The sequence below is a fragment of the Mesitornis unicolor genome, unplaced genomic scaffold (genome assembly GCF_000695765.1).
Source record: "Mesitornis unicolor isolate BGI_N332 unplaced genomic scaffold, ASM69576v1 scaffold9387, whole genome shotgun sequence".
NCBI lineage: Eukaryota > Metazoa > Chordata > Aves > Mesitornithiformes > Mesitornithidae > Mesitornis > Mesitornis unicolor.
In genome coordinates this window covers 56304-67941 of record NW_010198521.1, presented here as the reverse complement: position 1 = coordinate 67941, position 11638 = coordinate 56304, and the positions used below count along the sequence as shown (strand labels likewise).

Genomic DNA, 11638 nt, shown 5'->3' with positions numbered 1-11638 from the left:
AATGTGTAAAACGAAAATCTGTTGTCTGGAGAATGCAGAGGATCATTAATAACTGACATCAAATCCTAGATTTATTTGAACATGCCTTAAAGCCAAAACAAGTTTTACCAAATACAGTAAATGATAGAACGTAGCTGAGATGTAAACAGATCTTGAAGCCATATAAATTGCCAAAGGGAGATTTTCTTCTTTGGTGAATTCTGCTTTATGGACAGCTTAAAAGTTACTAATAAAATGAGAAATGAAGTGCTTTTCATTTCTGTAAGTGATTGCCTATCATAATGGTTATTAAAAAATCTGTGAGGCTTTCTGGATTGGTACTGACTTGAATTACCCCTCTTTCTCCTGGTTATCTTCATTCTGATATGGATTTAGTCTTGTCTATACTTGAAAATCATTGCCAATATAGTGAAGTTAGTTAAGACTGTGATATTTTAATGACATCTTGATGACATTTCCCACTGGCAAAACACCTTGTACATTCCGTTACATTGAACTCAGGAACTCTTGAAAGCTGTACTGTCAAAAGCACGTTTTTTGCCACTAGGAACTGCATTTACTCTAGGAGGGGATGCCCACATAGTGAGGAAAAGTCTTTGTTCAAAAGTAGCTATGGTAATAAACCTGTGGGTATCACAAGGGAACATCAGTGAGTGATAACCTGTCACAGTGGCAAAGGGAGCACATATTTCAGTGGAGTCTACTTTCACTGTTAAGAATCCTAAGGTGAAGCTCCACATGAGAAAAAGTGGTAACAAATTCTTCTCAGCCAGTAACTTGCAGCAGCCATTTTCTGGCTCCTGCTCTCTCGTTATGGAAAAATGCAACAAAGGAATTTCAACTCCTATCTTCAACTCAGTAGCAGTATATGTAATGAAGAGTTAAATGCAGAGGATTGTGCTCTATAGCTCCAGACCCCACAATTTCCACAGTCAGAGAGACTCATAGGCTCTCTTAAGAGAAGAGGGCAGACAAGTTGAACAATGGTATACAAGACTCACAAGCCATACTACCTCTAGATAAAACAAGTTTAATGGAAAATGTAGCTCTGGAATGAATATGGAACATACAAGAGAATCCCTTGCTTAGAGATCTTGTCTTACTGTTTACAAGAAAACTCAGTAGTGGAATCTATCTAAACATCTGTTTCTGATTAAAAGACTTCAGGATGAGTGATGTTGTATGTGGTTTTAGTAGGGAGAAAAATTACCTTCCAAGCACCAAACAAGGTTTGAGGTAACGGGACCTCTCTGTGATGTGGCTGCGAATTGAAACCCTTTTGCTTTGGTAGCTTGTGGTTAGAAATAGCTTGAAGAATAAAGGGGTAGAGGTAGGGGAAGAACTGTTTCAAAAAATTGCATGTAGTGAGGTGATGCTTAGAGGGAAAACCTCTCTGATTAACATGAATGTAAAATATTTTCAGAAATAATCTTTCGGAAACTTAATCTTTCAACAAAGCATGTTTTTCTCTAGTTCTCTATATTCCTAGCATGGAGAAGGATCCCTATCCTACTTTGAAAGTCTTTTTGAAGGTCAGATTACACTCTGTGAGTAGCAGTTCACAACATACAGAACTGCAGAATCATAGAGTGCATTAGGTTGGAAGAGACCTTTAAAGACCACCTGGTCCAACTACCCAGCAGTCAGCAGGGACACTGTTACTAGATCAGGTTGTTCAGGGCCCTGTCAAGCCTGACCTTGAATGACCTCCTGGGATGGGGCCTCCACCAACTCTCTGAGCAACCTGTTCCAGTGATCTACTCATATTGAAGAACTTTTTCCTAATATCCAACCTAAATCTACCCTTTACTAGTTTATAATCATGATCCCTCGTCCTATGCTACATGCCCTAGTGAACAGCTCTTCCCCAGATTTCTTATAGGCACCTTTCAGGTACTGGAAGGTCGCTATAAGGTCCCCCTGGAGCCTCCTCTTCTCCAAGCTGAACAACCCCAACTTTCAGCCTATCTTTGTAGGAGAGGTGCTCCAGTCCTCTGATCATCTTTGTGGCCCTTTTCTGGACCCGCTCCAGCACTTTGATGTCCTTTTTTTGTTGGGGACTCCAAAGCTGGATGCAGTACTCCAGGTGAGGTCTCACTAAAGCAGAGCAGAGGGGCAGAATCACCTCCCTTAATATGCTTCTGAAAATCGGTTCTCTATTATACAGTTGTTTGGTTGCTTTGTCTGTTTTCTGCATGTAAGTCATCTAATAACATACTGCAAGGATCCAGGCCAGAAGTATCATCTCTAGTAGGCCTTCCTTTAGGAGTGTGACTCTGTGACCACAAACGTAGGATAAAACACCACTTATACACAACAGTGAGAAAGTAATGTATGTTGAGTTTTAGCAAGATTGTTACTAGTGATGTTCCTATAAAAATATGATAGTACAAATAAACATTTTATTTTGCTTTTAGTATTTCCATTTATGGAGATACTCTCCTTCCTAAGAAGCTTATTCAACTTCTGGGCTTTCTGCTTCTCCTCAAGTTTAATGGCATATTATTTGGTTCTAATTCATCATACAGAGAATCAATTTAATTATTTATATTGATAACCTTGGTGCGCTTATGGTTACTCACTTGTTAAACACAGTTGATAGTGTTGGTAATCTGGCATTCCCTCAGTGCAGTAACGCTGGTGCAAAACATCTATCCTTATTAGGTAATTTCCTGTGCTAAGAGGCAGCTCAGAAATATCTCCCAGCATATGAAATACAGTTGCATTCCACTTTAATAGAAGCCTTTCTGTGTAAAATATTACATTTTTAAACCTTCCAGTAGCTGCTTACACTATCTTTCAGTGTATGATGAATCAGATAGCGTATCTTCTTTGTTCTGAATAGTCTTTTTAATAGACACTCAATTCCTTTTATCACCTATTTATCCAGTTACCCACTTTAAGATTTGTGTATGCTGTTGTTCACTCCCTTCTCCTCTTTTGCACTGAGTTCTATCACTGGGACTGTACTTTGCTTCTCTCCTTTCCCCCCAGGTGATTCTGATCACTTCCAGGCTGTTATCCAAGGGGAAATTTGAGAACCAGCTCAGACACAGAAGTGGACTGTTTAGCAGTTTGCTTATTTCTAGATTAAAGTCAAGACTTCATAGTACAAGTAAAATAAGAATGAAATTCTTATGTATCAACTGATAGTGGTGACATTCAGTTTAGGGCTTCAAGAGTTAATCTTCCATCATGTTCTTGATCTTATCCCATTGCTTATTAGCAATTGGTTTGCTTGTTGAGTTCCTTAGAGTGGGGAATGAGAGGAACTTGTGAGTGGCCTCTGGTTTTACCACTGTACAAGGGAGGAAGTCTGTAGTAGCTGAAATTCCCCCTCACACATAGACCCAGGTGAGTGGTGTACAGGCTACTTTCAAAAGCAGAACCTGTGGCACATGGGTGTAGATTGAAAGGGAACAACCCAGACAAAGAAACTCCACTTTTCCAATACATTAGTAACTAACTGCAAAGCAAGAACATATTCTGTAGAATGAGATTGTTCACCCCTTGTAATAAAGCCCCACCCTCTACATCCTGCCCCATGGCCCACTCACCCCTGCCCCTGCCAGAACCCCAGTACAAAGGGCTCATTCATTGTTCAATGCAGCCAAATGCAAGTAAAACAGTGGGATAAAGAGAGGGGAGAACACCGTGTGAGAAGAGCTGAAGCAAAATCAGAGAAATGTCGGCACCTGACTGTTTAGATAAAAGTCTACAAATCTTGTTCTCTACTCGCTGTTAGAGGCACTCAGGATCTGAGAAGTCAAGTCATTGCATTTAGTGGCCAGCCCAGCCCTAAGCTTTGACAGACATGTAATACTTTCTCCTTTTCCCCACTCACTTTCTCCTTGCAGGAGCTAGAAAAGAAAATAAATTACAAGAAACAAAGAGGACTAAGTATCTTTCACAGAATAATTTTGCTCTATTGTAAAGTTTATGAAGAAAGTCTCATGGGCTTAACTTCAGTGTTTTGTAGAAACCTAAGACCCTATATTTGAAAATGCATACTCTTTTTTTTTTCCTTCCTTTCTGCTAAGTATTGCCACCTAGTTCCAACACAGGGCTATTATTAAAGCAAGTCTATGCCACTGCACTGTCCTCACAGAAGTTGTCAGGACTGCACATATATGACAGATCATTAAACCATGGAGCAACATTGTCGTTATGGTTCATCTACAGTGGGAAGCACATTGTCTTCCACAGAGCACTGCATCCATGTGCTTGTTTATTGGTAGCAGGCCCAGGCTCTGGGTTGCTGATTATACGGCAAGCACCTGCCCATGGCAGATCTGGCTCAGGGCAGACTTCCTGTTAGAGCGCCACAGCTCCCTGAAATGAGATTTATGCAAACTGGCTAAAAGCTGTGATGTCACAGCGCACTGATACACCCAAGGGCTATCTCCCTTCTACAGATATTTGATAAAATCAGGAACTTCACTTACCACTCGGGAAGAAGTTCACCTCGAACCTATTAGGGCAAACTATGAAAACTTGTTAGGGTTCTTCTGCTATCCTGAGATCCATCACTGCAAAGGGACTTCACAGAGTCCGAGGATCTCACTTTTTTCTTTTTTTTTTCCTTTTTTTTTTCCTTTTTTCATTTATTTCATGTGATTTTTTCAAGTCAGTTACTCTGGATGTTTGAAAACTGAATTAAGAAAAATTCACTCAGAAGTTGGCTGAATGTTGCAAGCTTGCAAAATGGAAGGATTTCCCCTCATTCCCCCTGTGAGTATATGGGGTTTATTTCTAATAAGGATCATTGGGCTCAGTAGCAAAAGGCAAAGTAAACCAGGTTTTATTATTTGAGATTATCTCTGGTTTGGTCTATGTTTGTAATGCCAGGAAGTTGGGCTTAGGTCAATATATAAAGCTAGTGACAACATTGCAATGAATGGGAAATTAACATTTCCTCCCTTAAGTTGTATCTGATTTTGATCTCAATTTGTTTTCACAGATTAAATGTATGGTATCTTGTACAGTGTGCATATAGCAAGTCAGTAAATTTTTTTCTTCAGTGTCAGCTTTGTGATATAAGGCCAAGTCTTTCTTCAGGTTGTAATTCTTAATAATCTGGGGTCTCTGACATAGTTTATGTATTTACTATCTAGCAGTCTGTGAGAGAAGAGTTGCTGAATGCTGATTTTACGTATTGCAGATTTTAGGACTCTGTGCTCTTTGCAATGATGGCATTTTAGTTTCTAACTAACTTCAGTTCCTCTTGAACTTAATTTTCTTGAATTCACTTGATATGAAAAAGCAGTTGGTGAATGAGGGGAAAAAACTCACAGCCCCTAATTTTCTCTATGATACAAGTTTTTCTGTATGCTTATGAGGCTGTTCCAATCCTTTCTTTAACTCTGAAGCATTGTCACAGTGCTCTAAGTTATTGTATGGTGAGTTTGGAAATTATTATTTAGAAAGAACATAATGTCACTAACCTGTCGTACAGAAACAAACCTTAATGGGAAATCTCTAATCAGAATGGGCAAAAGAGGACCTAACTAGATTTTATTAAGTCTGTAGAAGCAAAAGATACATCGGATAGGGTGTTTTACTTGGCTTTTATGTGGTGGATGTCTTACGGTAATTGGTATATGTGTTCAGAAAACGGAAAGAGATAATGCAGATCGAAGAGCCCTTTTAATAAAACTTGTATCAAGTTTTCTTTTTGTCCTGTCCCATCTAGTGAAGGATAAAGGCATGTTTCCTTATCTTTCACCCAGAAAGATGGCCCTTTGAATTCCTTTCATGTTTGGTATCCATGTTGACTGAAAAAAATATGTCTTCTTTTCCGGAGACCTTTTATTCTAGCCATTCATCATCAATGCCCCTGACATCCCCTACCTACCCAGAGGGTGAGAAGATCCTAAAAATCTTTTTTTCTTTTTCTTATATACACCAAGTTGTTCACTGGATCTACTGTAAATCTGCCAGGATAGAAATGTGTAAAGAAACTGAGAAAAATGAAAAAAGTACACAGAGATTTCTCAATATGTTACTTGTTGGGCTTAAAAAAAAAACAACTAAAAAGAAACCCAAATCTTGTCCGCAACTATCCCAGACACCAGCACCTCCATTTTTAAAAAAAAGTTGCTAGTTTTCTGTTTGCTCATTCACTCATAGCCAATATTTTTTTCAATATTGAATTCCAGTGCATACATTGAATAAATAGAGCGAAAATCTAACACAGTCTGGCGCATATTTTAATTTGTGTTGCAGTTAATATTCTGGTTGAACTCTGTTCAGATGAATGATACAACAGGCATTGACAATGGGATTACATCTTACTGGAGCACTGGACAAGGCAATTTAGTTTTTATTTTTTGTGATTAAAATGTCCAAAATTAATAATTTTGTGCTTTGTACTTTCAAAATTGTTTTAAGTGCACTTCAAGCAGTGCCAGTTAGAGCCGACATAGCATCGTTATAAATGTCCGTGCCTCCTGGGACTTTTTCAGAGGGGAGACATGGGCCTGTTTCTAGACAAGGGTTTCTGTGAAGCAATACTTCCCCCCTCTGCCCCTCCCCTTTCTGTTGAGGGTGAGTCAGTAACTGCCTTCCTCTTGACTACACCAGGAAACTCTTACCCTTCATTTGGAAAACACTGCTCAAATGGTTTAGGAGTACTGAATCTTTGAAGATTAGGAATTTTGTATGGAAAAGTTCTGCAAACTGGGCCCATGTCTTCCAGTGGATGAAAGAGTCTAGTTGTGCTATGGGGTGAAAAATTATTAAGTCAAACACATTTGCCTAAAGAGGGCCTCAGTTATATGTGAATCCCTAAGTAGTCACCTGTAGAAATCACAGTTTTAAATGGAAGTATATTTGTATGAGAGTGAAATTGCCCTGCGGAAGCGCTCTGTTCCACATAGTTGCATAGTTGCCAGCATAGTTCTGAGGCTGGCCCAATAAGCGATCATGCTAATAGTTTTACTCATCTTTTCTAAAACAGTTATATTGTATTTTTTTTCCAAGGAAATACGGTTAATCTTGGCCTTAAAACTTGTCTCAGGAGCACATCATTGGAAACTGTGTGGATCATTTCTGAATCACATGCCAGTGAATAGTTTTGTCATGATAACAAAAAAGATTGGCATTTAGTGAATTTACAATCATCTGAAATAATCTGACAAAATTTTGGTGAATAAAAAGTGTTTTCAAATTGCTATTCAGTTGAGTCCTCTATATCTCTCTTAACCAAAGCCAACCAGGCATTCCCCAAGGCGTTTGGTGGCTTTTCCCTTGTTTTTCAGGCCAAAGAAGGAAGATGGAGCCAACTCTCCATTTATCAGAGTCTGTGACAGATAAAGTATTGTTTGTTTACCTCTTGCTTGAGGTTGGAATATGGTTTTAGATAGCATACTGCACCTCATGGCATGTAGGAAAGGAGATGTCACCTGCAGACCACAGCTGAGTTGCTAACAAAGCTTTCTGTCAGTCTTTTACATTAAAACAATTGATAGAACAAATGGCCATTGACATCAGTTAAATATTAGATCATAACATAAGCCATTATTTGCTTTTTATTGGGGGAAACAAACCAGTTCAGTGTCATGGAAGTGCTATTAGTAAGTAAGATGATGAAATGGGTGCGTGGGTGGGGAGGTTTCAGAGAAGGACAGGGCAAGTGGGTAAAGATTGGTGCAAGAAGCAAGAGCAACACATGGTGAAACCTCTTCTCTCTAACTAGAGAAAAAGCTTTTAATAAAACTTAAAAAAACCTCAGAGATTAAAAGCAGGTTCTTGGAAACAGTTTATCTAATGAACAGAGGAAAATATCCCACCTTCCCATAGGGTAATGGGAGAGATTCCATGCTGTACTGTCTCCTTTGAGGACCATCTGATTAAGTTTATAATACAAAATATTTAAATTTCTAATATATGTCTTCCCATACTAGCTATTGTACACTTGAAGATCAGACACCTAGATGGAAAGTGGTGCCAGTTCAAGTCCTTTGTGGTGTTGATTTGGTCCAGGTTGTACGAGTTAACAAGGACATACAGACATATTTTATCAAATGGATCATTGAACAGAAAACAAATTCAAGAAAGAAAATTTCCACAATCCATAATAAAGAGATTTTAAGTCCGACTTTCAAGAGAGTATGTAAAAAAAACAATGATCTATGTAAAAGCAGACTATTTTTTAGATGTTGAGTATCTGCAACTCACTTTACAGTCATCCAGATCTGTAAATGTTAAGGGAATCACTTTTTTAAGGGACTATTTAACACACCTTCCTTTAGCTCTGGTCATTGAATACACATCTGAACTTGTAAAACTAGATTTTGAATGGTAGAAATACTTCATGCTCAACTCTCAGACTGTGAGATATTGTTGCCTGTTACAGTATATTGGACTGAAATGAGGGAATGTGGAATATCTTAGGGAAGAAGAAACAACAAAGGGAGAAGACAAAAGGAAAAGTCAAATGTTCTTTCTCGTGCCTAAAATTTGTATTGTTTATCTACTTTTGGACTGATGCTAGGCCTTCCTGCCAGGCTATACTTCTGTAAATATATGAGTCATAGAGCTTTTGTTTTAGTAGTGGAAATTTTATACATATCAAATTAAGACTAGAGTGACAGGACACTGAATTATTTAGAAATTTATTTACTTTTGTCCAGATAATTATCAAAACTACAACTTTTGAAGCGTTTAGATATGGAAATTTTTTATAATTTCAGTCATTTTCTAGTATTGTAGTTGAAAGGAAGAATTTTCTTTCAAATCATATACATTTATATGACTTTTAACCTCCATTTCTCCTAACTAGTATAATGTGCATTTTTCATTTGGAACTGAGGTCTTTCCTTTCACAGAATATGAATGCTTTCCTTTGAGTTATTTTGATTAATGATTCTCAATATGAAGACAAAAACTTCATACATTCTTCAGGTTGACATGACTTAACAGGAAGAATGTATTTATGGAAAGGAAATGGAGGAGTGGGGTGAATTAGTTTGCAAAGATAATGAAAACAGAAAGTCCATTCAGAACTTTATCCTGAAGAGAGCCTCATTACTTTTTCTTGTCAGAGATCAGAGTACACCACAGGTCTAAGGAATGGGGATGAGTGAATGCGTATAACCAGTCATGGTTATAGTGAACACAAAAAAACATGTAGAGGAAAATCAGAAGCATCAGAGACAATCCATACTGTACTGTCTCCGTTGACCACCCCTCTGAAATCTGGAAAACAGGTTATACTTCCCATTAAATCTCTGTGTAGGTGAAGGGCAATTCTATTGGAATCATACTGGTTTGGAAAGGGAAACAGCACCTACATCCTCTGGAGACCAGAAATAAGAGGAGCCCCCTCACTGGCACCCCTGCTGAGGGTACAATTAAATGATTATTTGCTCCTTTTACTTAGTCTTTCCCTTGGCTTGTCTTTATTGTGGGTTACATTTTCTCAAGATTTCCCTGAAACAATTATGCACCACCACAGATTACATAGGGAGCTGACAGCCAGGCAATGGATTTGCTCCTGAGGCTTTGAATATTCCATGGATGTGATGGCCACTTCGTGTGTTCTTGAAGTCACGATGTTTTAGGCAATCTTACCAGTGCATTTTAACATGATGCACTAATACAGCACACAGCTGCTACTAAGGATCTAACAAGGTCCAAAGTAATTTCTAAAAGTATCTTCTACTCTTTTGTGTTCTAACATCTTAATCCTCTGGGAATAAGTCCTTCTTTTACTTCATCTAATTTCTTCAATGTCGTCATAGAAATCACATCCCTAGAAGAGGACAATCTTTAAATCCTAAAATTCTGACAGAATGAGCTGAGGGAGTTAACTAGAAGAGTTAAAGAGTAAATGAGCAGTGATAACTCTAATGTAGTTTTCAACAGAAAAAAAATCTTTTCCTTTTGCCAGCTGCTTATCTACCACCTCCATCTGGATTCTAATGGCAGCTCCTGCCTTAGGTTTCATGTTCTTGAGCAGTCTAAAGGAGGAAGAAAAAGAGAAGCTTGCCTGCATTTCTCTCATGCTGTCACCATAGCCTAAGCTTACAAAGTGCTCGTGTTCCGAACATGAGACCGATTTATGGAGGGAGATAAAGGTTTGGGACATAAAAATAGGCATGAACATATATACATATGAATATAAAAAATATGGCTATCATGTAAGTTGTCATGTTGTTTTAAATATTTATCCTTTTCTTTAAAGGTAGTCACACTAACATCATTAACAGAAGAAAAAAATACTACCCCCTTTAAAAATTTCATTTCAGAGCAAATAGCAAGAAGGTGTTTGAGTTTTACATTGCTGTTGACACTGTAAGAATTTCTTCAGATTGGAAGAAAATGTTGTATTTGACTTCATTGGACAAAGGTTTAGCAAAGGGTGTATCAGGAGGGGGGTGGTGAGTAGGTCGAGAGAGGTTCTCCTCCCCCTCTACTCTGCCCTGGTGAGACCGCATCTGGAATATTGTGTCCAGTTCTGGGCCCCTCAGTTCAAGAAGGACAGGGAACTGCTGGAGAGAGTCCAGCGTAGGGCTACAAAGATGATTAAGGGAGTGGAGCATCTCCCTTATGAGGAGCAGCTGAGGGAGCTGGGTCTCTTTAGTTTGCAGAAGAGGAGACTGAGGGGAGACCTCATTCATGTTTATAAATATTTAAAGGGTGAGTGTCACGAGGATGGAGCCAGGCTCTTCTCGGTGACAAACAATGATAGGACAAGAGGTAATGGGCACAAGCTGGAACACAGGAGGTTCCACTTAAATTTGAGAAGAAACTTCTTCTCAGTGAGGGTAACAGAGCACTGGCCCAGGCTGCCCAGAGAGGTTGTGGAGTCTCCTTCTCTGGAGACATTCAAAACCCGCCTGGACGCCTTCCTGTGCAACCTCATCTAGGTGTTCCTGCTCCGGCAGGGGGATTGGACTAGATGATCTTTTGAGGTCCCTTCCAATCCCTAACGTTCTGTGATTCTGTGATTCTGTGATTCTGTGAAGGACATTGCCCTGCTATAAATCTTCAATCTTGAAAAAGACAAACCCAAGTATTAAATGAAGAAACAAAATTGTATACAACTAATAATAAACAGATCCCCTTTACTGAACCAACATAAGACATGAAACAGTATTAACACTGGGGTACTAGGAGTGGGGAGGAAGACAAGTCAAAAAGTTATCCTATGCCACCTTGTGTCACATTTGGACTTTTTAAGTCTTCTCTGTGCATAATTAACAGCCCTTATTTGAATCAACAAACATTTAGAGAACCATTTAATCTTGTACAAAAACTAAAAAGGAAAATATTTTATGTCAATGTCATTACTCTCCTACAAACTGCCACCATTTAGTGAGACCTCCTGGAAACACTCAGAATAACATGCATAGGCAAGACAAGTTTCTGCTTTCTCTTTTGTGTACAGGCTGAACAGTAATAAAAAATATCTGTCACTACCAAGGAAAAGGTTTCCTTTCCATGCTGATGTGATGGCATCATGGCATGGGCCTGAGGTCCAAGATAGCTCTCCAAGTAGTGTCTGTAGAAGGCTGGAGGGCAGGATATCAGGAACTTCTATAGTACCACCAGACAAGTTCTGCTACACAGACTGGATCTAAGGAGATGCATTACTCTTTTTTTTTTCCTTGCAAACCAGTGTTTGGTACCAAGC

The 11638-nt window shown here is 38.8% G+C and overlaps 1 protein-coding gene across 2 annotated transcripts in view; it reads left to right on the top strand.

The window, feature by feature from the left end:
• The first annotated feature begins 4389 nt into the window (after positions 1–4389).
• Positions 4390–11638, top strand: part of SPI1 (Spi-1 proto-oncogene) — a 20866-nt gene continuing 13617 nt past the window's right edge. The window contains exons 1-2 of one of the 2 annotated variants that reach the window (XM_010189172.1): positions 4687–4731; positions 4997–4999. In XM_010189172.1, coding sequence (XP_010187474.1) covers positions 4687–4731; positions 4997–4999 — 48 coding nt within the window. Of the gene's footprint in view, positions 4732–4996; positions 5000–11638 lie in introns of both variants that reach the window. The other variant, XM_010189173.1, reaches the window with a different exon arrangement.